General features: G+C 39.5%; 1 protein-coding gene across 4 annotated transcripts; it reads right to left on the bottom strand.

Annotated features, from left to right (window-relative positions):
* Window positions 1–24537, bottom strand: il17rc (interleukin 17 receptor C). 4 transcript variants are annotated; one of them, XM_036559083.1, is made up of 14 exons: window positions 23987–24537; window positions 20750–20984; window positions 18519–18622; window positions 14284–14383; window positions 12977–13018; window positions 10903–11030; window positions 10626–10679; window positions 10397–10454; window positions 8047–8276; window positions 6636–6692; window positions 6485–6530; window positions 4770–4865; window positions 1738–1776; window positions 1–972 (listed from the first exon to the last, which is right to left on the bottom strand). In XM_036559083.1, the coding sequence occupies exons 1-14, from the start codon at window positions 24086–24088 to the stop codon at window positions 263–265; spliced, it is 2001 nt and encodes a 666-aa protein (XP_036414976.1). In that variant the 5' UTR covers window positions 24089–24537; the 3' UTR covers window positions 1–262. The 4 variants fall into 4 exon arrangements, with proteins under 4 accessions (XP_036414976.1, XP_036414977.1, XP_036414978.1 ...); XM_036559084.1 differs by having other exon boundaries at window positions 18519–18619; XM_036559085.1 differs by having other exon boundaries at window positions 20765–20984.
* Window positions 24538–25104: the final 567 nt, after the last annotated feature.

Raw genomic sequence — 25104 nt, 5'->3', positions numbered from 1 at the left:
TAAATTTGAGAGTTTTATAAGTTAAAGACATTAAAAATATCCTCTTAAGCTACACACAGGAAGCAAATGATAAACCTTCTTTGTTTCTGATTTTTATTTAAAACAACATACAATACTTTTTTGTTGGGATATTTAAATACTGTTCTTTTTTTAAAATGTGGATATGTGAATTGAGAGTGTGATTAAAATGCCCATCCCTAATCCAGACCACACTGTAGAACGGTTAGCTAGTTTTATCCGTGCTGGGCTCCATGAGGTAAAGTTACATATGCAGAGGGAGTGTCTCCTCCTCCAGAATCTCCACCTGTGTCAGCACGGGTTTTGCGTGTGGCCGCAGTCTTTCCCCAGAATTTTTCAGCCCCTTTGTCAGCTTCCTGGAGGCCCTCCTGAGCCAGAGCAGCCTCTTTATCCGCATGCTAAAGCTCTCCGGCCGCTCTGGGCAGAGCTCCGCCAGCAGCTGACGACTCTCTGAAGGCAGATTGTAGAGCTCTAGGCCTTGGAACAGAATCGGCATGACTTTCCCTCCATTTACGAGTTTCTGAGAGTCAAAGTGCACCAGAACGAAGCGCTCAGCGGCGCCGCCTTTCAGGTGAGCAGAGAAAACGCAGCTGAGGGCAGAACCGAAGACGTCTGAAAAGCATGGCGAGGGTTTGTCCCATGCTGTCTGGTCCTTCTTCGCCCCTTCTGGTCCTGCTTTCTTCTCCCCTATCCAGCTGTCCCAGCAGGCCTGAGCTGTGTCCAGGGCGGAGCCGGACAGCACCAGCAGGGCTTTACCTCTGCGTCTCTGCAGCAGGCTGAGTTTAGAGTGCAGCCACGGTCCCGGACCCAGAGTGCTCAGCTCGGCCTGACTCCACAGATCCAGCGACACCCCGAAACCCAGCTGAGATAACTCCGCCCCCAACTGGCACACCAGACCAGCCTCGACCACATCAGCACCAGACGCATGCAGGAGCAACACCTCACTACAGGCTTCTACAGAGAGAGAGAGAGAGAGAGAGAGAGAGAGAGAGAGAGAGAGAGAGAGAGAGAGAGAGGGAGGGAGGAAAAGAAACAAAGAGTACAAAAACAAGAAAAATTTAAAACAGGAACAGAGAAAACAAGACAAAAACATGAAAAATTGATGAATAAAAGAAGCAAAAAAAGTTAAGATAAACAGGAGAAGAAAGAGAAGAATAGAGCAAAAGAAGCAATAAAAAAGAGGGAAAGAAAGGATATAAATGAGGGGAAGATAAAAGAGAAAATAAAAGAGAATAACAGAGGGGAAGAAACAAAAAAGACAAAGAAAGAAAGAAAAAAGAAAAAGAAAGAAAGAAAGAAAAAGAGGAAACAGAAAAAAGGAGAAAAAAAGAAAGGAAAGGAAATGAGAAAGAAAGAAAGAAAGAAAGAAAGAAAGAAACAAACAAACAAACAAACAAAGAGAAAAACAGGAAATAGAAAAAATTATAAAAAGAAAGGAAAATGAGAGAAAAGACAAGAAACAACGACAGAAAAGGAGAGAAATAACAAAAAAGAAGAGAAGCAAGGACAGAAAAGGAAAGAAAGCGAGAGAGAGAGAGATAAAGAGAGAGAGATAAAGAGAGAGAGAGAGAGAGAGAGAGAGAGAGAGGGGAAGAAAGAGGGATGAATTTGTGAAGTGAGATTATCTGAATGCACTGTTGGTCGTTATATACAGACAGAAACGTGTGTGTTTTCCTGAATGGTGGAGTTTTAGTGAACGTGACTGTGTGAGCGTCGTACCTGCAGAGCAGTGAGATCTCTCCCAGTCTGAGACACAGCCTGTCACACAGAGACACACAGAGACACACAGAGACACACAGAGACACATCAGACCCACCGATTCACTGCACAATCAGACCTTATATTTCACTCAGTGAGGACAATCCACACAGAGACGGTCACACAGTCAGACAGAGAGAGAGGTTTGTACTACAGTAATAGGAGTAAATGGAGGGGCACATCAATGGATTCACTGAGACCCCCCCCCTCCCCTCTGCTGAAGAACCCAGATTGCTTAATACTAAACAATGAACTCCACTCTCTCTTCACAGCTCAGTATCTGACTGCTCAATCTGTTCTGCGAAGGGCTGGAATCTATGACTTTACTGTGCGTTATGAAACAGATCTGTTCTGTTGTGGTGAAATACTTCATATACAGACAGTCGTGTAATGATTCACAGAGTTCATACTGCAGTTCAATACGACTCCTGAAAACGCGCCTTAAGTCAAACCGTCAATGTTTCCTTTTTCAGTTTATATATTACAATATTAGAGCCCTATTCAGATTGGATTAGTTTTACATGGGGAGGTGGGGTAATGTCATTTTTCCTGGCGTTTCTCTCCGATTTTATTCCCGTCTGAACGTCAGTCATTTTTACAGACTTCTACAAAAGTGTTTCTGTTGGTTCCTGATTGTTTTCAACATTCGCGCCGCCTCCCGACGCAGGAAATCGCCAGCTCTCATTGACAATGAATGACCTCCGGCTGCTTTGTCACATTGCGTCGCTGCCAGTGTGAATGCAGGGTTATGGTTTCTAATAGTCCTTTTTCGGCAGGGTATTAATCCTGCGCGAATGGACATGTTGATAAAAACACTATTGTATTCTGTGGAAATGGAGTCTCTAAAGCATGAAGGCTTCAAGAAGCGTTTACCTGCGTTCTCTGTGGCTAAAATCAAGCAGATATGTAATGTTACGGTCCAGAACATGCAAAAATTACAGAAAAATGTTTGATTTTATGCAGTGAAGTTGACTGTTTGCTGTGCTAATGGTGCACTGCATTCACTTAATACAGCAAAGTAATTGAAATAATGGCTAAATTAAATGTTTTAGAATCTTTTTTACTCTTTTCTGGAGTGAAGGTGGTGTGCAACTTGAGTAGCTGCTCCCATCTCTGTCGTTTATACTGAGACTTCTTATCCTGTGGTAAACTGTAATTACTCACCTTCACCACAGAAAACTATTCCCGTCTAAAACAGGGCTTAGGAACGACGCAGTGGAGTTCAGCCTAACCCATTCAGACAGGCTCTCAGCAGTTCTGAACAACCCCTGTGCTTTATAGAGCCTCAATCAATACGTAATAAAGAGATATTAATAAAGCAATATGTTTCACTGTCGCACCATAAACACACACATGATCGCAGAAAGTTAATGTGTAAAGTATTAATGCAGTTATTAAAATCATTCTGTGGTATGGCGTAATCTCTGACTGTTACGTTGCTTGGCAACAACAGCCTACTGTAAACATGTTACTTCAGCTCTGCTACGTCCTTTTTGAAGTTAAAATATCAAATCTTTCTTCACTGCCATTATAGAAAAAAACACATGAATTCCACATGTGAATAAACACGAGGTTTTTAAACGTTATTTTTCACATACATGTGAAAAAAATGTGTGATCACATTTCATGGCATGGCATTCTTCACTTATTATTCACAAGATGACAAATGTGTTCATTACATGTGGTTTTCAGAGCCACTTTAAATATGTGTGACTTTTTTGTAATAGACTGCATTAAATATAACTGGACCCCAATCATACATTTTAATTAAAAAAAAATCTATTTCTGCTTAAGGCATTTGTGTGTTTTTGTGTGCCAAAAAAGGAAAAATTCTTTTTACATAATCATTTTCATCTTTATCATTTAGAACTAAACAAGCTGTTCTATTACTGTGCCTGAATAGGTGGATATATGTAAATGCACTGTTTTTTGTGATCTCACAAAAACAACTGATTGAAAAAAAATTATATTATATTTATTTATGAAAAAGAACATGGGACATGCACTGACATGACAAATATCAAATTATTCAACAATACATCCTCATTGTCAAATCATTTTTTCTGCACCCATATAAAATTAATTTTAGTTTCTTTTTGCCTCCAAAAGTCTAAAAATGTCAGGCAGTACAACCATCCAACAATAAATACTGACTAAGTAAACTATCAACAACGGTAATTAATGTAGTACGGTAAGTAAAATGGTCTGGCATGATTTTATGTTTGAAAACTTTAAAATAAAAACCATGTCACAAAGTAAGACAACTTTAAAAGTGCTCAACTCACTGAAAAACTTTTGTCCGCAAGTTCATACTTGCACAAAGCAGCGCTCTGCTACTGACGCTATGTTACGCTAAGTGACGCGGCACATCCGGTGTGCAGTGGCCTTTTTATACCTAAACTGCTGTAGGCTAAACAGATGGATATATATAAATGTGTCAGTTTGTGTGACATCACAAAAAAGATGACTTCTAAACGAGCTGTTTTTGCAGCTCAGTTTGTATATATGGAGTGTATGTACTGTGAAGTGAAGGTATGTTTTGAAAACTTCAACAACATTTCCATACTAGATCAAACTCTTTTTATTAAAAAAGTGAGGAAGATTCAGTTTTCCATGATATGGAGCCTTTAAGAGGTGAGTGGCGCAACTGTCTATGGATTCTCCGCATTACCAGGAAACTATGAGCTTGAACCCGGCGATGCTACAGTCACCCGCGACTGATCGAAGAGGAGGAAACACATCAGCCGCCCAGAGCTACCTAAGTGAGATGTTCTACTAAAAATGTGAGTTAGGAGAACCTGACTTGACCTTCACAGTGATATTGCTGTATGATATCTGAACATGACTCTCTAATTAGAGAGGTTTTCAAATGATCCAGTGAATCCAGTAAACCACCCTCACCATGACTGAAGCATTACTCCTTTTTCCTTAACAATATTTCTGCAAATAATGAGTGAACGAGTGATGGTTTGATGAAAAACAGGGGGACTGACCTCTGAGTCGGCTCCTGAGGAAACACACTGCGACCCCAACCAGGCTGAGAAACAGCAGCGTCGCGAGTATAGGCACACTCCAGTGCTGCCTGTGGGCTACAGGACACATCACAGAGGAAGATAAAGCAACTGAAGCAAGATTTCATAACTGCAGACAGAAACAGCATTGCTACAGCCGTGTGCAAAAGTTGGGCACCCCTGTCAAATTCCATGTTGCTGTTGATTTTATAAAAAAGCAAATAAGTGAACACATCCTCTACAGAGAACACACTCCTGCACCTTTTAATGCACAATTACTGTTTATTTACTGAACTTAACATATTTAAATACACAAAATGTGGCCTGTGCAAAAGTTATGGCACATTTTCTATTCTTTTTTTGTTCCCCCGATACGTTAACAAGAGCAAAAAAGTAGAAATTGTTCACTAAGATTTGCAGAAAATGTCATATTGAAATGTGCTCCCTGCAGAGGATGTATTGACAAATCATGCCATTTGACTGATGGGTGTCAAACTTTTGCATACAACTGTATGTTTATGTGACAAGATTTTACTCCAGGTAATTTTGGACCATTTCTGTTGGTTCATTCATGATGTAATATTCACACAATGTAAAGGACGGCTGCTGTTTAAAAAAACAACAACAAAAAAGAGAGAATAAGGCCCAGTCCCATTTCTTCTTTTTACCCCTACCCCTTGTTTTTGAGTGTCTCCTTGCCCCCTTGGAACTGACTTACAGGGTAGTGGTTGAAATCTTCCCTCTGAAATGGGACCCTCAAATAAAAAGAGCATCACTTCATTAACAGCTACCAGCGCTGCTCTGTAGGCGACCCTGCCAGTCTGCAGTGACAGCAGAGGAGGGTAAAGTTCAGCTCCTCACTGCTGGGCTTTAGTTACACTTAGGGCATCATATGCCTTCAAAGAGGGGAGCAATTATTTATTATCGCCCACCACTAATTCTTCAGTGATATGAAGCTGAAGTCAGATATTCGCCAGCTTCTTGTTTGAATTTTTCCATTCCACCTTAAATGCAGCAGCAGTTACATTCTGGCGGTTCAGGCGTCAGAACTGCTGGTATATTTAAGGTGGAACAGGAAAGTTAGCCAGCTAGCTACCGAGAAGTTAGCATATTACTAGTGATTTTTTTATGCTTGTTATGAAGAAAACGACCATAATACATTGAAACGACATTAAACTAAGATAATTAAATGGTTTTAATTATTAAATGGTATCGTAATTTTTTAACAGAGAAAATTCTCTGTTAAATTTGTGGGTCTCTTTGGTCTCTTGTGCTCCATCTTGCCGTTTTTTTTTTTCTCCTCATAACACTCCGTTTGGAGTCTCTGAATAACCTCCATTTGGAGGGTCATGTAGCCCTAACACTTTGCCCCACCCCTCTATCTCAACAAACATCGTGACACCCTACCCCTAGTCACGGAGGGCTAAGTGGTAGAGGCGAGGAGTGAAATGGGATTGGGCCTTCCATGGTTTTGAAGCTACAACAACAAAGGTATCACTAGCTGGCATTAAATTTAACTAAACTGAGTCATACTATTAAATATCAAGAAGTACTGAACAAAATGCAAAGCAAGGTGAAGGTTCAACAATCGACTGAAATATTCCTATAAATACACAACTCAGGTTACAAACAATCCCTCTAATCAACTTGAGAAGACAATGGAACAAATCCAGGGCAAATAGAAGTGAAACACTCACTGTCATGTTGACACAGAGGGCCAAATATTTTTCCATCCACCTCAAACTGCAAGAACACAAACACAGCATTTATACAGAATCTATTGTGTTTGCACAGAGAACAGTACGGCACACTGAACAAATGCATTATGGGAAAGAGTAAATGCTATACCATCACACAGTGCAGGAAGCGGTTCTTAGAGCCGATGTCCACAAACGACCCGGTTGTCTGTAAATGGTGAGAGAGACGCTCAGCTGAGTCAATAACATGTCAGCACAAACTGACAGCTTACAGTAACTGTGCTGTTTAAGGGCCACACCGCATTTCTGTGGTTACAATCATCCAGTCTGTGTCTAAACCTGCACTCCTCCTCCCTGTAGCCAAGCCTTAGTCATACATACCCAGGTCTAATGTATCTGCGTCAATCACACAACCACTGACAAGACACTTTTTGTGTTCATTAATTTCCTATCATACAACGTAACAGTGAGGTCTGATTATAAGGTTTGTGTGGTTTTATGTACCAAAAATGTTTTTTATTCATCTTTACATGATCATTTTTTTAATCTCTCCTTATGCCTTAGAATTAAACAGGCTGTTTTTGTTACTGTGCCTTCAAGACTGATTTATGTAAATACTCTCTGCTCTGATTGGCTGCCCTGTATTTTGCCTCATTCAATCAATCCAGCTTGAAACACTCTAACAATCTTCAGTGTGAGTGGGTGGAGCCAAACTGTTGTAGGATGAAAGGGCAGACATATGTAAATGTGTTGGTTTTTGTGACATCACAAAAAAACATCAATTAAAAACAAGCTGCTTTTGCAGTTTGTTTTCCATATATGAACTGTGGACTGGGGAAGGAATGACTTTTTATGATTTACGACGCATTAAACTATTAAAAAGGGCAATTAAACGTATAATATTCTAAATAAAATTGTTTGGCATGAATCTTTTAAAGTCATAATCCTGCAAAACAGCTTTAAAAATGATACATCTCATTGCAATAACTCCTGTCCACCAGGGACTTTTATTATGACAGCAGTGGACTTCTATTCTTACATGCTTTTAAGAAAGAGTGTTTTGAGTCATTCTTAAGCTGATTCGGTTTACCACGTCATGTGGTGCGACCCCAAGAGAATCATGAAAATGTGAATAACAAAATAATGTTTATTTATTTGAAAAAAAAAAATCATGTATAAAGGTCTCGGGGATTAATGGGGGTCCAAGTGCAAAGACTAGTTTATACCCGTTTTCAGGAGCGTAAATAACTGCCAAATATACAGGCTAATATGTTTATTTATGTCTGTCTGCGCTACTTTTTCTGACTTTTTCTATCAAAAAACGAAAAAAGAAATGAAAGGTACAGAACCTAAATGTAATAATTATGTAGTATTTCCGTAATTGATTATGTAATTAATGTGAGCTCCTGTAACCAAAAGCACATTCCTTGTATGTGAAAGCATACCTGGCCAATAAAGCTTGATTCTGATTATGTGAGGTTGTAATTCACTCTGCCCTCCTAAAGCTTACACTCAAAGTTCTGATTTCAGTTTTGTTTCTGTACGCTATTTACTGTACTCACCCACAGTGTGGCGCTGTCCTCCCACCACTGAGAGCTCTCGTTATGCTGGACTCTGAACCCAGGCACCTCACTGCAGCCCTGTCCTGACCCAGCGCCCATTCGGCACGGCCACACTTCAGCCTCCAGCCTGCAGGGGGCGGTGAGGTTCCAGCTCAACACTGGACGCCCTTCGTTTGTCTTAGAGTGCCCCACTGAGAGGAACATGTTCCTCAGCACGTTCTCTCTGAACTCTGCGTGGGAAAGAAATGCAGAGTAATAAAATGCACCACCGCTCAGAAGATGAATGTTTGTCATTCTTAAAATAAATGTGCGTTTTTCATTGTAATAACTTCCAGCTGCTGGGCATTGATCAGTGTAATAACATAGTTATGCATTTTTTTTACTGTAATAGTATGCTATTATGCATTCTTGCTGTAATAACATGCTGTTGCAGTACATTTTGTAATATGTAATAACATTGTAATAACTAATAATAGTGTGCACTGTAATAACACTCAGAAGGCTTGAAATGTTACACGACTGCAGCCAAGAAATGTAATCTGATACTTCACAGGTGTAATCCAGTCAGATTACTCCTGGATTACTTGGGCTCCATCTGAGCGAAACATTTTCCCTCCATAAATCTAATAATCAAATGCTGACAATTCAATCTTATGGTTTGATATTTGAATCATGTTCACAGACAAGGCTCTAATTCAATCTATCTCCCGAAACCCTTCAGAATAACTGTAGTTGCCATGGCAACGCTGCTAATATGCAGTTAATGGGCACATTCAGTAAAGTTACAAATTAACAAACCGGTTTACTGATGTTGCCTAATTAAGCGCCTAAGCAAGTAGGTCAATATGTTTATCTGGACAATGCTTGTGTTTCTTTGTATCATTAGAATAAACACAAACATTAATGCAGGAAAAAACAACAAAAAAGCGTTTGATATCTGTTCAGCTGGTTTAAAATTTCTGTAGATTTGTTCAATTCCATCAGCAGCCCACCTGATTGATAGTCTAGATAAACTAGGTTTTGGATGGAAACTGTAAATACTGATCTTTCTTGAGGAGAGCTTTGGAAACGGCTAAACAAAAACAGTGATATGTATAAATTCAACACTTATTGTATTAATTTTATTTGTATTTATTCTAATATTGGTGTTTTTAAACAGCTTTTTAAATATAATTGGCCTTTGCATGGTACTGCCTATTCTTCTTCTTTTGTAAATACATAATCCAGATTACAAATATTTGGTTATTAGTCACGGCAAGAAAAAATGAGCATGAAGTTGTGTTTGCAGCTGGCTAATGAGTCAGCACAGAGCCACTTCACTGAAATAACCATTAAAACCACTAAGAAAAAAATCCACATTTAGTTAAAAAACACTAGTGATATTTGAACGCATGTCTATTAGAGATGAACAGTGATACACAATATGGACAAAAGTATTGGGACAACTACACATCACACCTTCAGGAGCTTTTATGAACCCATTTTAAATCCATAGGCATTAATATGGAGTTGGTCCCCCTTTACAGCTCTAACAGCTTCCACTCTTCTGGGAATCTTTCTACAAGATGTCGGAGAGGGTCTGTGGGAATTTCTGCCCATTCATCCAGAAGAGCATTTGTGATGTCAGACACCGATGTTGGGCGAGAGGTCCTGGCTCACGATCTCCGTTCTAGTTCATCCCAAAGGTGTTGGATGGGGTTGAGGTCAGGGCTCTGTGAGGGCCAGTCAAGTTCTTCCACACCAAACTCACCCAGTCAGGCCTTTATGGAGCTGCTTTGTGCACTGGGGCTCAGTCATGCTGGAACAGATAAGGCTCTTCCCAAAACTTTTCCCACAAATTTCAATGATATAGTTGTTCAAAAGCATTAAGATTTCCCTTCACTGGAACTAAGGGTTCTAGACCAACCCCTGAAAAACAGCCCCATATCATCATCCCTCCTCCACCAAACTTTACAGCTGGCACAGTGCAGTCAGGCAGGTAACGTACTCGTCCATCAGACTGACAGAAGCTGATTCGTCACTCCACAGAATACGTTTCCACTGTTCCAGAGTCCAGTGGTGGCGCTTTACACCACGCCAAGCCTCTCCCAATTAGGAGAGGTGTCCCAGTAATTTTGTCTATATATTGTACCATCAAAATGTAACCAGTATCGGCAGATATTTGCGTAAAAAATGTATTGTCATTGGACAGATATTTCAAACTGGTATGTGATGATCTATTTATTGAACTGTGGAAGAGCAGGGTGTTTACTGGACGCTGGGTTACTGCATTAAACAATCTGCACTTCATTAACTTTACTGCATTTGTAATATCAGCATCATCCCACAATTCCCAAGAGACGGGTATTACCTTCTTTTTCAGTAAAAGGGCAAAATGTAGAACGACATGATGATCCTTCCATCCAAACCTGACAAACACAGACAGACAGACAGACGGACAGATGGACAGACGGACAGAGAGGTCACATACAAGTAAAACACTGAATATCAAATAAAAGTCCAATTCCAATAATAAATAATAATAATCAATAAACGATGCAACACATTAGATTGTGATGAGGCTGTTTAAAATCAAGTACCTCAAAACACATGCAGGGGGTGACCGCGTGCAGCGGAACGGACGATGAGGATTGCTGGGGAGAACAAAGTCAAAAAGTCAAAAGACAGTTTAAAACGTTAACAAAACACACAAACACACACTCTTTATATTTGCTTTGCTCCACTTTGTTGTCGCTCTGATTACGGACTGTGATAAAGCCCACCTAAGTCATTGCTTCAGGGCTGGGAAAGCTCAGCTAAACTGTGAAACTCCTTAGTCCGTGAAGAAAAGCATGACCAAACAAACAGATCTCCTACCAGACACAGTCCCTTCTCTCCTCGCTTCACGCACATCTGCAGCAGCTGGAACTGACCCGCATCCTCGTCAGCCACCGTTAGATTAACCACGCCCCTCTGCTCGTCAGTCACCGGAATGACTCTGGGAGCTGAACGACACGTCACACCACAACAAACGGTCAGTACCTTTTTCTTTTTGACTCAATATTTCCAAACAAAACACAAACAAATTTGCATACAATAAATTAAGTATATAAATACTTAATAAATTAAGTATTCATATTAATATATGAAGGCTATTATTATGACAACAATGATCCTTCTGTCCAATAATCCGTCTAAATAAGAACCTGTCTCACTTTCCTCTACACAGTGCACATATGCACTTTAACTAACTGCAGCATATATATTTTATAAATATGCTTACATTTTTATTAGCTGTTCAATTATTTTACCTGTACATAGTGTATATATGTAATTCAGTACTTCACACATTTTTAATTTCACATTATTTGTGTACTGTCTATAATGTGTGTGTGTGTGTGTGTGTATTATACATAAGTATATATATATAAATATATATATATATATATATATATATATATATATATACAAAATATGATATATATATATATATATAAATAAATAAATTTGCCCTGCGATGGACTGGCGACCTGTCCAGGGTGTATCCTGCCTTCCACCCAATGACAGCTGGGATAGGCTCCAGCACCCCACCGCGACCCAGAAGGATAAGCGGTTTAGATGATGTATGTATGTATGTATGTATGTAAATACATTGAATATGATTATAATATGAATATAAAATTAGAAATAATAGAATATAATAGAAATTCTGTGTACATCTGAGACTTGCTGAATTAAGATTCTAATAACGATAACTTTCTGAGTGCTATTAGCAGCTACAGGACTTTTTTTTCTATTTTTACAACAGCTCCACTCCAACTCCTGCTGCCGTTCATGTTTACATTTTATTAAGAGAGACTAATAGAAATGGACTATTATTACTTATTATTTTATTAATAATCTTAATAAAACCAAATCTTGTCTTTATTCCCCTATAAAATTACCATTTCGGAGATACAGCACTGTGTGAAAATCAAGGCAAAGAAAATTGTTTTAAACTATTATTATTTAATTACTATAATTCTGCCAGGAAGTGGTCGCAACACCAGGGCTGTTGTTTTGAACGGGCATGGAAATTTGCAAATGGGCTGGACCGCAGGAGGGATTTCGATTGGTCGATATCAAAAATGGAATTTGAAACAGGTCATATTTAACAGGTGTGTTTTCGTTTGTGTATTTGGTTTATTTATTCATAATATTTTAATACAGATGGTTAATCTGAGTCATTTTGGGTGGGCTAGTGACAGAAGTGGGTGGGCCTAAGGCCTGTTACGCCCACTCATACTGCAGCCCCTGGCAGTTAATGTGTTTTTGCCGGAAAAAAAAACACTAGACAACATTAGAATAAACACAAACATACATACAGCAGTCAACGGTCAGAATGTGTTGTTTTCAGAAAATCCTGGTTAGAAGAACTCCTGACTTCTCACTGCACTTCAGCCAGCACATGGATTTATATTGGTGTTTACTGTATTGTCAATGTTGTTTTTAGAAACATATTAATGCCTTTTGACCAGGTACACAGCTGTACAGATCCTTTCTCTCAGAGGCCTTTTGCATAGTGCTGTTTATCAGGTTTCAAATGGAGAAGTTAAGGCTGGACCTATCAGTACTGCAGTATCGATCTGCTCGTCTCCGCCAGTTAAAGAAAAACTAATTAACTCACAACTTCTGCAGTTTTTTGCTGTTTCTCAGTTCCTCTTTGTTCCTGTCTGATTTTCTAGAACAGTGTTAAGTAGTTTTAACTTATTGTATAACATCTTTTATTGTAGATTCAGCACTGAAATCTATTTTAAGACTGCAATCAATCTTCTGCTTCAGCTCACAGACACGAAGACTCATCTACATAAGAGGAAACATTAACCTGCTTCCTGCTGAGGCTGAATAAAGAGCAGAGCTGGAATCAAACACACAGTTTAGAGTTACAGAAGCAGAGGAATCAAATACTCACTTCTGCATTCTTCACATTCTTCTACCTCTGCAGATGGACACACTGTCAACAGAGAGCAGAGCACACTTTACACTGCAGGTCTGCCGTATGGACACAACTGAGTGATGAGTCAAGTTAAATCATACATGCATAAAACATAAAGATAAATTACTAAATCAGCCTAACATGTAAAGAGAAACTACTCAATCAACACAAAACACAAAGATGACCCACTAAATCAGCCTAAAACATAACAAGAAACAACCAAATCAACCTACAAAAGCCATGATACATCACTAAATCAATCTAAAGTGCAAAGAGAAACCACTAAATTTGGACTAAAACGTTAAGAGAAATCACTAAATTAGCCTGAAACCCAAAGAGACGCTGCTAATTCAACCCAAAACACAAAGAGAAACTGCTACATCAGCCTAAAATGTAAAGAGAAACTGCTAACTCAGCCTAAAACACGAAGAAAAGCCAATAAAACTTGGCCTAAAACGCAAAAAGAAATTGCTAAATCAGCATAAAACACAATGAGAAATCACTAAATCAGCTGAAGACCCAAACACAAGCTGCTAATTTAGCTTAAGACGCAACAAGAAATTGCTAATTCAGCCTGAAATGCAAAAATCGCTAAAATAACCTAAAACATTAAGAACAGCTGCCAATTCAGTCTAAAATAGAAGAGAAGATAGAAACTGCTAAATTGGCTTAAAAACGCAGAAAAATCGCTAAATCAACCTAAAAACACAAAAAGAAACCACTAAATCAACCTACAAGGCCATGATACATCACTAACTCAATCTGAAACACAAAGAAAAAACACTAAATAGGCCTAAAACGCAAAGAGAAGCTGCCAATTTGACTTAAAATGCAAGAAGAAATTGCTGAATTAGCCTAAAACTCAAAGAGAAGCTGCTAATTCAGCCGAAAACACAGAGAAATCAACGTCTCAGCTGATAACACAAACGGCTAAAAGCCTAAAACATAAAGACAAATTACTAAATCAACCTAAAACACAGAGTTCAGTCACTGTGTGTGGTTTAGGTGTAACTCCGCACCCACTGCGTCCCCTCAGGGCTCTACAGCTTTCTCCAAGAACACCTCTGCAATGTTCTTAAAGAAAACAGAGGCTGTCAGAAAGGAACTGACACCTCAATTACAGAGGACTTCACTCTGAAGGAAGCTGAAGGACTTTGCCCGGCACTTCACAAACAGCAGTCTTATCAGCGAGGATCAAACCCATGGCTTTCCGTTTCAGAGCGTCTGATAAGCCGGATCCACGTCACCCAGGCATGTCTGGAACGGCTGAAATGCAGCCCTACCTTCTCTCCGCGGGGGGAACGTGGCCGAGCGGTTGAAGGAGCGGACCCTCACGTTCACAGAGCTGCCCAGGAACACACCCTCGTACTCCACCACCGTCAGCTAGAGGACAACACACACAGAGTTACAGCACAAATACAGCCACACAGAGCTTCAGAGAGCAGCTACACGCTGACAGTGCATACAGTTTAATGTATAATAACGTATAATAACTACTAATGTTATTACTTTAAGGCATTAAAAGCCAAAAATTCCTTGTAGCTGTCGCATTCTATCATCTAACACAACTTTTGATACATATGATCAAGCGATTTTACCATTTTGCAATACTCAATAAATGTTACTGCATAATAAATTATTTACATAATGGTTTATATTATGATTTGCAGGTTTGTCTGTGTTTTTTCCATTTGTTTACATACTAAAAATGTACAAAATGTGGCAAAAATTTAAAGCATACATACAATACATTTTTGCAAAACAAGACTGCACACACAACAATAACTTTTCATTCAATTCAAATCATAATAAATCCTGTTTTCTGGACTGGTCATCTTCCCCATACTGAGCTGGATTAGCATGTCGTCTCTGCTTTGCTTACTGCTGTGATCACCATCATTATGAATTTCACTTGTTTTGCAGATTTATTAGCTTAGATTTATTTAATTAGCTATTAGATTTAAGTTCACCCATATCAGGTTACACTACCTGCTGAATGCTGATAAATAATGAATGGCCATGACTTATGAGGCTCAGGCATGGGAATAATATAATTAAGCCTTGACCCCAGCTTAATAAGGCATGATCTCGTACCCATGCCTTACTGCGTGGCCACAAATTAATAAGGTGTGGGAATGGGATAATTAAGCCAACGCATTATTTTTATTAATATGGAATGTCACCCGCAGGGCTCCGTAGATATCAGACCAGACTGATGATTAAAATGTGAATTCCACAAATGTTTCAATATCTCTTCATTATTAAATGGTTAAGATGTAAACAGAGTCTTTCAGAGTGGTTTGGTGTGAAACGCTCAGTTCTAGAGAAACTTACCGAGTCAGAACTGTTCACAGTGGTGGTGATAGGAACCAGACGTCCACCTCTAAAAGCTCCCTCACAGAAAGTTACATCATGAAATGGTAATGAGTTCACTGCCTGTTGACTGAGACACTGTTTTCCGATAGTTTTGGGAAGCTTTTGGTTTAAAATATATATTTTAAAATCCATTCATGGTGGAGGGATACATACAGCGTGTTGTGAGGCAAAATAGTTCCCAAAGAAAAGATTTTCTTCTATTTTCCATCATCAACATTCCATATAAACTCAGAAGACTTGTGTAGGTTCACTGGTGGTTTTGCATAGTAAATAAAATGGCTATATTTGTGTTGTAAACAACTGTGAATGAATCTGTTTACATTTCAGTGACTAAATCATGCAGAATTGTCCTTTAACTGGGTATAAATTCTGGTGTGAAACACAGCAGGGTGAGCCTGATTAAGGTCGCACGCAATTTACGCTAAAAAAGACGGCCTCAGGACGTTATTAAAGTTGTTACCACTTGCCATTTGCGCAACATGCTTATTGACAGGCTTCCTGATTGGTTTGCCTCATAAAGAGCATTTCACACGTAGGCTAATAAACACAGACGTCTATTACTCATGCAATTATATTATTCCCTGAATTACTCATTGCATATGAGATATTCCTTTATTAGTCCCACATCTGGGGAAATTCATAGTGCTACAGCTGCATAGACAATATATATAAGACTAAAGATAAAAAATAAACTCTGTCCAAAATCAACATTATAAACAATATAAATAGAAAGGCAAAAAATCTTTACACTATAAGAATATTTTAAACATTTTTATAAGAATATTTAAGAAAATTGCTCACCTCTCCATGACTTAAAGGGCTTGTTTCATTGAAAACCACTTTATTTAAGGGACCATTCTCTTCATTTTGTACATTTGTGTATATTCTATAACCATTTTCCAACCTTTCTGTATCCCTAAGAAATGAACAGGCTGTTTTTGTTACTCTGCCTTTAAGACTGACGTATGCAAATGAGCTGTTCTGATTGGCCGCTGTGCCTCATTCAAAAAGCAGTCCGACTGAAACACTCCTTATAACTTCAGCGAGAATGGGCGGGGCTAAACTGCAGCAGGCCGAAAAGATGCATAAATGTAAATGCAGTGGTTTTCATGAAAAACAACAAAAACAACCCTTTCAAAACGTACATACCGTTCACTCTCCAGCCCATACAGTCCATGTATGCAAACCAAGGCCCCAAAACAGCCTGCTTTGATTTTGAATTCACTGTTTTTGTGATGTCACAAAAACCAACCCATGTACATTTATCCACCGATTAAGCCTACAGTATATTTACATATACAGAAGTCAGAAAATGGTCATGTAAAAATGAATTATGACTGTTTTTTGTTCCTCAGAGGCAAAAAAAAAGAACAATTGAGGATATGAGCCCTTTAATAAAAAACAAGAGAGAAGCAGATTTACACCAAAAAATTCCCAGCAGTCTCATTTTAATTCACTTTAACAGTTATTCTACACTCTTACTCTTTAATACTGTTTTTTCATGTCATTATTAGTATCATTTGTTTTGTTTTTCAGTGTTAAGTATTTATACTGTAGTCCTGACAGCAGCTGTTCACTCATCTCTTACACTGTAACAATAAATCTAATCTGATCTAAAATTTGCACATTTCGTTGCCGTTTCTCTGTATCTAAGAGTCTGAATTATATCTCATCTATAAACTCAGCAAAGTAAAACGCACTCTGCACACCGTATACTGAGAACCGTCCCGTCTACCGTTAAAGGTAATACAGTCAACATACACGTTCAGTGGTGATAAGACACACTTTTCACTATTTAAACAGAGAACTCTCCCACTTTAGAAGCTCACGTTCACGTCTTCAAGCTCCAGTTATAAAGAAACATATAAGTACGCGCTGCGTATGGTAGCGCTTTACCTCAGACTCAAGATACCTTCACTATAAGCTCTTATTTATTATTTATTTATTTAGTACTGATATGTTTTTTAGCTTAACAGCCAAATAACAGTTTTAGACTACTCTGCTTTTTTATAACGCTGGACCATTAACAAACAAACAAATAAGTAAATGAACATATAAACTTGCCATTATGTAACTATCAAGTCAGTCTGAATCAGTTGTTTATTTTTCTGTAACGTGGATTTAAAAAGAAACAGCCGAGGAAGAAATACAACGCTTAAACATAGATTTGCTATGTTTAAAGGGCCCATATCCTACACTTTTCTTGGATTTTAAGGCCTACGTTTACGGCATTTGTGTGTTTTTATGTACCAAAACAGGCTTTAAACATTTTTACCTGACCTTTTTTCTATCCTCACTTCATCCTTCAGAATTAAACAGGCTGTTTTTTGTTACTGTGCCTTTAAGACTGATTTATCATCACTGTCCAAAACAAACAAGACAAAACAAAAATCTCCATTTTTTCATTTTTTACTACATAATTTGAGCTAAACAGCTGCTCTTTACTCTGCATCAAACTGTCATGATTTATGCACCAATAGAAACGCTCCAAAACTGCTTGGAATAAAATTTCATTAGATTAAAAGTGAGGAACGTTTTTGTCCTCTCCTGTAAAGTTACCTGTAAAGTTTGGACAGCGACAATATGTAAATGAGCTTTGTGTAGATTGGCTGCCCTGTATTGTGCCTCATACAAAGCCAGTCTGGGCTAAAACACTCCTCATAACTTCAATGGGCAGGGCTAAACTGCTGTAGACTAAACAGGTGGATATACAGTCCAAAAAGTCTTAGACTGTGAGTTTAAATGCTTCCATTTTGCATTCTTCTCTAATTTAATACAATTGGTTTATTATGATTATAAGCTTAACAACGAGTGAAAAGTAGAACCCTGAATTAATAACGTGAATCTCAGAATTTCTTAATATTTGGTGCTGCGTCCCCTTTAAATTTTTGTGACATCACAAAACAACCTGTTTTATGGAGCTTAGCTTCCACATATGTACTGTATGGACTGAGGAGTGAACTGTATGTTTTGAAACTTTAACAATGTCTACGCACTACATCAAACTCTTATTTGAATACAGTGAGAACCTTTTGGTTTTCTATGATTTGGGTCCTTTAAGGCTGCAGTCAAAGCTCTGGTTTTGCTGTGAAATGCTCTGGAAAGATGGGTCAGGTTTGGAGAGGTTTAGACTCTGGCTCACCTTATGTTCCCGGTTCTTGTGTGCAGCAGGCGTCACTCTGAAGGAAATCACCTTGTAGCGAGGAAGATTGGGGCCAGAATAGTAGCACACTGTTACAGCAGCTGCTGCACAAACACACAAGAACAAAGAGTGAAAAACGAAAGTGCTAAACGAGTCAAAGTGCTCCAAACAGACCTTCAGTGCAGAGCTGGGCATTAAAACTGATTACATTCAGTATCACCACACATTTAACAGGATGTGAGATAAAACTAATGCAGACTCCAATATTATCAATGCACGCTCAGGAAAGCATGGACCCATTAACCTTATTAATGATATCATTACTGAAGTTAATGAGGCCATGCTTTCTGAGTGCTTAAAGGGAAAGTCCACCAACTTTTAAAATTTCCTGCATAATTAAATGGTTAAGATGTAAACAGAGTCGTTCAGAGTGGTTTGGTGTGAAACGCTCAGTTCTAGAGAAACTTACCGAGTCAGAACTGTTCACAGTGGTGGTGATAGGAACCAGACGTCCACCTCTAAAAGCTCCCTCACAGAAACTACATGAAATGGTTATGAATTCACTGCCTGATGACTGAGACACTGTTTTATGATAGTTTTGAGAAGCTTTTGGTCTAAAACATTACTTTTTGAAGTTCACGGCGGAAGTGTACATACAGGGTGTTGTGAGGCCAAATAGTACCCCAAAGAAACTTTTTTGAAGAGATTTTTAACTATTTTCCATCATCAACATTCCATATAAACTCAGAAGACTCGTGTAGGTTCACTGGTGGTTTTGGATAGTAAATAAAATGGCTATATCTGTGTTGTAGTCATGGTGACCCCTGGTTCCTATCACCACTACTGTAAAGACATCTGATTTCACACCAAACCTCTCTGAATCTCTCTGTTTACACCTCAAACACTGAATTAGTCAGACATGGAATTCTTCTTTTAAAATTACACCAAAGTGGATCTTATACAGTATTGTAAGTGTTAAAAAGACAAAAATTGTGCTTTTAATCTACTGAAAAATGAAGAACTGTGGTCTGGCTTTTGCACAGAACTGTATTTGGTTCCATTTGGACAACATTTAAACAAAAGGAACCGACTGTACATGACAAAGGAGTTTAGCACAATAATATTGTTCAACAGTTGATGATCAATGATCTCTTTCATGAGTAAAAGGAACATCACTCTTCCACACAGAAACAGCACGTCAGTGCTGAAAGACTTGTTCCACAACAACTGACTCTGGCCCTACAGGTCACACTATGATTTACCATTTAAAAAATGAATGCAGTGAAAACGCTGTTTGAATTTGCTATGCGGATTTATTATCATGATTCACAGTGGTGGTGATAGGAACCAGACATCCACCTTTAAAAGCTCCCCTCAAAGAAAGTTATTACAGGAGATGGTTATGAATTCACTGCCTGATGACTGAGACACTGTTTCACGATAGTTTTGAGAAGATTTTAGGCTGCAACATATTTTTTTTTAAATACATTCATGGTGGAGGGAAACATATAAAACATTGTGTGGCAAAACAGTCTGCAAAGAAAACTTAATTTAGATTTTCCACCATCATCAATATTTCATATAAACACTCAGAAGACTTGTGTAGGTTCACTGGTGGCTTTGGATAGTAAATAAATGACTATATAGTTGAATGCACCTGTTTGAACACCTTGGTCCAGTTACAAGTTGTGTTGATTTTCTAAGAGAAAACTGATTTTCCACAAATTTTAGTGCACAATTTTTCTTTATTTTAATTTATTTAACCTATTGGAAAAATATACATAAAAATAAATGTGCCATAACTTTTGCACAGACAACAGTTTTAATTTTTCAGTAAGTTGATTTCAGCAAATTAACACTAATCATGCATTAAAATGTACAGAGGTGTGTTCTCCATAGAGGATATAATGACACTCATTTTCTTAGAAAATCAACAAATACACTGAATTTGTCCAGGGGTGCCTAAACTTTTGTATATGACTGTATATATGTTGTAGTCATGGTGACCCCTGGTTCCTATCACCACCACTCCAAAGAAACTGCAGCCATTTCACACCAAAACCGCTCTGAATGACAACCACTAAAACATTTTTGCTAATTTAGGACCTGATAAGTGCAAATTTTGGAAATTCATAATTAAAAAAATACAGTAAAATTTTCAAGGAAAGTTGTCTTGCTTTTTTTAGTGGGGGAAATCTATGCTGTGACCCTGCATGACATGCAGACTGTACCTGATACGTGCTCACCATCGTCCTCGTCCTCATCTGCATCTTCTCTCAATTGTCCTCCACTAATTTCCTCATTATCAAGAATCCTGAGCCGGACTGAGATCAGAAGACATGCCTTGCATTTCTCGTCCTTTTTGCAGCACAGAACAGCTTTTACATCCAAACCCGTCACTTCCACAGGGCCGGAGTCAAGCGACTCCACCCGAAACGACTCATCCGCTGTGCATTCATCCAAACCCTGAAAAAACAGAGCAGAACTTTATAGTGTGAATATAAAAGATCAACATTGTGCTGAAAAAGTGTAGCATCCAGGTCCAGTTTAGTCTCCCAAAGGTTACAATGTAAATGTGCCCTCAATGGTACAACTGTGTACCTTAAATGAGCTTTAAAGGTAGAGTCACGCTGCCAGGTAAAGGTGCACATTTGTACCTTTTAATAATTTACTATGGCTGAATCTCTAATACGCCCTACACAGTGCACTACACAGGTCTCTAAATACTGGCTCCTGCACCCAAACAGAGCCTCATATGTCTAACAAAGAGCCGACTGGGATTCAGCCTTGTGTGTGCAATTCCCTACTGGACGTGCAAAAGTTTGCGCACCTCTGGACATGTTTGGTTGATTTTCTAAGTGCAGATTAGTTAACATCTCTACAGAGACACACTTTTGCACATTTTAATGCACAACTACTCTTTATTTACTGCATTTTAACATAAAAACGGAAACATAAAATGTGGCCTGTGCAAGAGTTATGTTATTTTTTCCAATATGTAGTACACTGTTAGAAATAAAGGTTCTGTTCAGGTACATTTTTCATTCATCAAGGTACAAACAGTGTAAATGTTCCCTCAAAGGTACAACAGTGGTTTTAAGGTCTGATTGTGAACCTTAAATAAGTTTTTCCAGGTGAAAAGTTCGTATTTGTACCTTTTCATAACCGAATGTTTTAAAACAGAACAGTAAAATAAAAGCCTGGAGACGAGACGGGGTGTGTGGAGTCAGTACAGCTTAGAACATATCATTTCAGTGGATTATGGTTCAGTTATGTTCCCTGACTAAAGGTACTGAGATGGACCCTTGAGGGAACCACCCCAGTGACAGTTTACTACCTTTATTTTAGAGTGTATGCAGCCACTAAGGCTGGCACTCTTGGACTATATAAGTGATCTACAGATTAATTTGAAAATGATCAGTTTTTTAAAGGTTAGTGTAGTGTACACTGTATTTCCAAAACTATTAGTGAGTTCGGCTACTTGAAGCTGCACCCACTGCTGACACAGCTGGTATAATCTCCACAGAAAAGCCAATAGAATGGGACCCTCTGGAGCAGCTGCTCATGAGCCTAAGGTCACCATGCCCAATGCCAAGCGTGGGCCAGAGGGGTATAAAGCTGTGGAGCAGTGGAGCTGCGTTCTCTGGAGTGATGGAGCTCCATTCAATACCTTTGGGATGAGTTGGAGTGATCCAGAACTGACCATCCAACATCAGTACCTGACCTCACAAATGCTCAATCAAATCCTCACAGCAAATGTTCCAACATCTAGCGTAAAGCCTTCCCAGAAGGTTTAAAGGCCAAACCATTAACTGGATAAAAACAAATAACAATAACAATCCAAACAGAGTCTTTCAAATATAAACCTGGAAACTTGTAACAGATTTTTAAAAATATTTAGCCAACTGTGTTTAACATCTTACTTTAATAAGATGATTGACTGCATCTTATTAAAGCGCTTTTCACTGTATTAAAACATGTGGCTCTAAAAGCATGGAACCCTATGATCAAATATGCAAAAGAAACAAAATCACACCTCATTTCATGCATAGTTTAGCAGCCGAGAGGCGAAACGAAAGCACAACACAATCACAGTCAGAACCACTTTACTGTCTGTCACATGAAACATGGATAGAAATGTTTCTGACACAAACTCGGAACAACTAACAACATCGTAAATTATTCAAGCCAAATTTTTTCGAAATTTCTGCATAATTCAGTGTTTCAGATGTAATCAGAGTGATTCAGAGTGGTTTGGTGTGAAATGGTTCAGATGTCTTTACAGTGGTGGTGATAGGAACCAGGGGTCGCCATGACTACAACACAGATATAGACATTTTATTTACTATCCAGAACCACCAGTGAACCTACACGAGTCTTCTGAGTTTATATGGAGTGTTGATGATGGGAAATAGTGGAAAATCTGAAATACTGAGTTTTCTTTGGGGACTATTTTGTCTCACCCATCATTGCCCCTCCAACAAGAACGGATTTAAAATGAATGTCTTAAAACAATCCTAAAACAGTGTCTCAGTCATCAGGCAGTGAATTCATAACCATTTCATGTAGTAACTTTCTGTGAGGGAGCTTTTAGAGGTGGACGTCTGGTTCCTATCACCACCACTGTGAACAGTTCTGACTCGGTAAGTTTCTCTAGAACACTAAACCGCTCTGAACGACTCTGATTACATCTCAACTGTTTAGTTATGCATTTTAAAAAGAGAAACTCTTTAAAGAGCTCATATCCTACGTTTTTTAAATTTATTTCCCTGGTTCACTGTGTTTAACCCTCTTTATCCTTTAATTTTTTACTCCTGTGTTCTTTAGACGGATATATGTAAATGAGCTCTGTTGTGATTGGCAGCCCTGTACATAGCTTCATTCAAAAAGCAGTACAGGCTAAAACAAAAGTCTTTGTAACGTCAATGTAAACAGGTGGTGGGGGGGTTAAACTGCTGAATAGGTGCATTTATGTAAGTGCATAGATTTTTGTGACATCACAAAAACAGCGAATTCAAAACTGGCTGCTTATGCAGCTAAGTTTCCATATATGGATTGAACAGTACATTTTAAAACCTTAACATACTACATTTCGTTCCAAACAGTGAGGAGAGATTCAGTTTTCCGTGATATGGGCCCTTTAAAGCGCTCAGGCATTAAGAGCCTGGACACACGGCACAGCGTCTCAAACACGGGACATGAATGTCATTGAACTCTGAACGACTTTCAGTTCCCATTTAAAGGATTTCTGTCATTCAGCCAGCCTGTTTGCAGTACTTCCTTCCTTTTACTGGGAACCACCACTAATCACCAGCTGATACTGGAACAAACAGGAGCTTCCCAAAGTCCCCCAACACCTGAAACCTGAGACCACCCTATAATAAACCAGCAGAGCTTCATATGAACCAGCAAACCACCACAACAAACACAGACGCAGCCATAAAGACGAGGCTGCGCTGAGCTCTTACCTGAGAGCAGGTGAGCGTCTGTCTGGGCTGATGTTTCTCCAGCAGGTCTGAAGATGCCAGAGCTCCAGCCAGTAGAACCAGCACAAACCCCCCCAACCCCATAACTCAGCACCCCGTCCACTCCGACAGCAGCGGAGCTCGAGGAGGGAGGAGGAAAGAGGCGAGAGGGAATAATCCGAGTCGCGAGCCGCCGTCTGTCTATCCTGTTTCCACAGAAATCGCTAAATCAGTATCGGGAGAGAGCAGCATGGCGCTGACGTCATTCAGTAGGAAACGGCTTGGACGAAGGAGAAACGCAGAAGAGGTTGAAGCTCCACTGATGTGTCGCTGAATATCCACTGAAACACAGAGGGACGCGTCTGAGGGTCTCTGACCGGCCGCTCGGCTTTACCTGAGAACAGGTTAGACAGGTGAGCTCCAATCTCAGGCTGTGACGTAGAATTCCTGAAAGTGGGCGGCGCCCGTACCGCAACTCATGTGACCTGCGCTCGCTCGCGCTCTCTCTCTCTCTCTCTCTCTCTCTCCTTCTGCCTCTCCCTCTATCTCTCCTTCTGCTCTCCTTCTCTCTCTTCTCTCTCTTTCTCTTTCTCCCTCCTTCTCTTTCTCTCCTTCTGCCTCTCCCTCTCTGTCCTTCTGCCTCTCCCTCCTTCTCTTTCTCTCCTTCTGCCTCTCCCTCTCTCTCTCTCCTTCTACCTCTCCCTCCCTCTCTTTCTCTCCTTCTGCCTCTCCCTCTGTCCTTCTGCCTCTCCCTCCTTCTCTTTCTCTCCTTCTGCCTCTCCCTCTCTCTCTCTCCTTCTGCCTCTCCCTCTCTCTCTCCTTCTGCCTCTCCCTCCTACTCTTTCTCTCCTTCTGCCTCTCCCTCTCTCTCTCTCTCCCTCCCTCTCTTTCTCTTCTTCTGCCTCTCCCTCTCTGTCCTTCTGTCTCTCCCTCCTTCTCTTTCTCTCCTTCTGCCTCTCCCTCTCACTCTCTCTCTCCTTCTGCCTGTCCCTCCCTCTCTTTCTCTCCTTCTCCCTCTCCCTCTCTGTCCTTCTGCCTCTCCCTCTCTCTCCTTCTGCCTCTCCCTCTCTCTCTCCTTCTGCCTCTCCCTCCTTCTCTTTCTCTCCTTCTGCCTCTCCCTC

The sequence above is a fragment of the Colossoma macropomum genome, unplaced genomic scaffold (assembly GCF_904425465.1).
Source record: "Colossoma macropomum unplaced genomic scaffold, Colossoma_macropomum, whole genome shotgun sequence".
NCBI lineage: Eukaryota > Metazoa > Chordata > Actinopteri > Characiformes > Serrasalmidae > Colossoma > Colossoma macropomum.
Note: the sequence above shows the minus strand (reverse complement) of the source record. Positions and strands in the feature narration are given on the sequence as shown.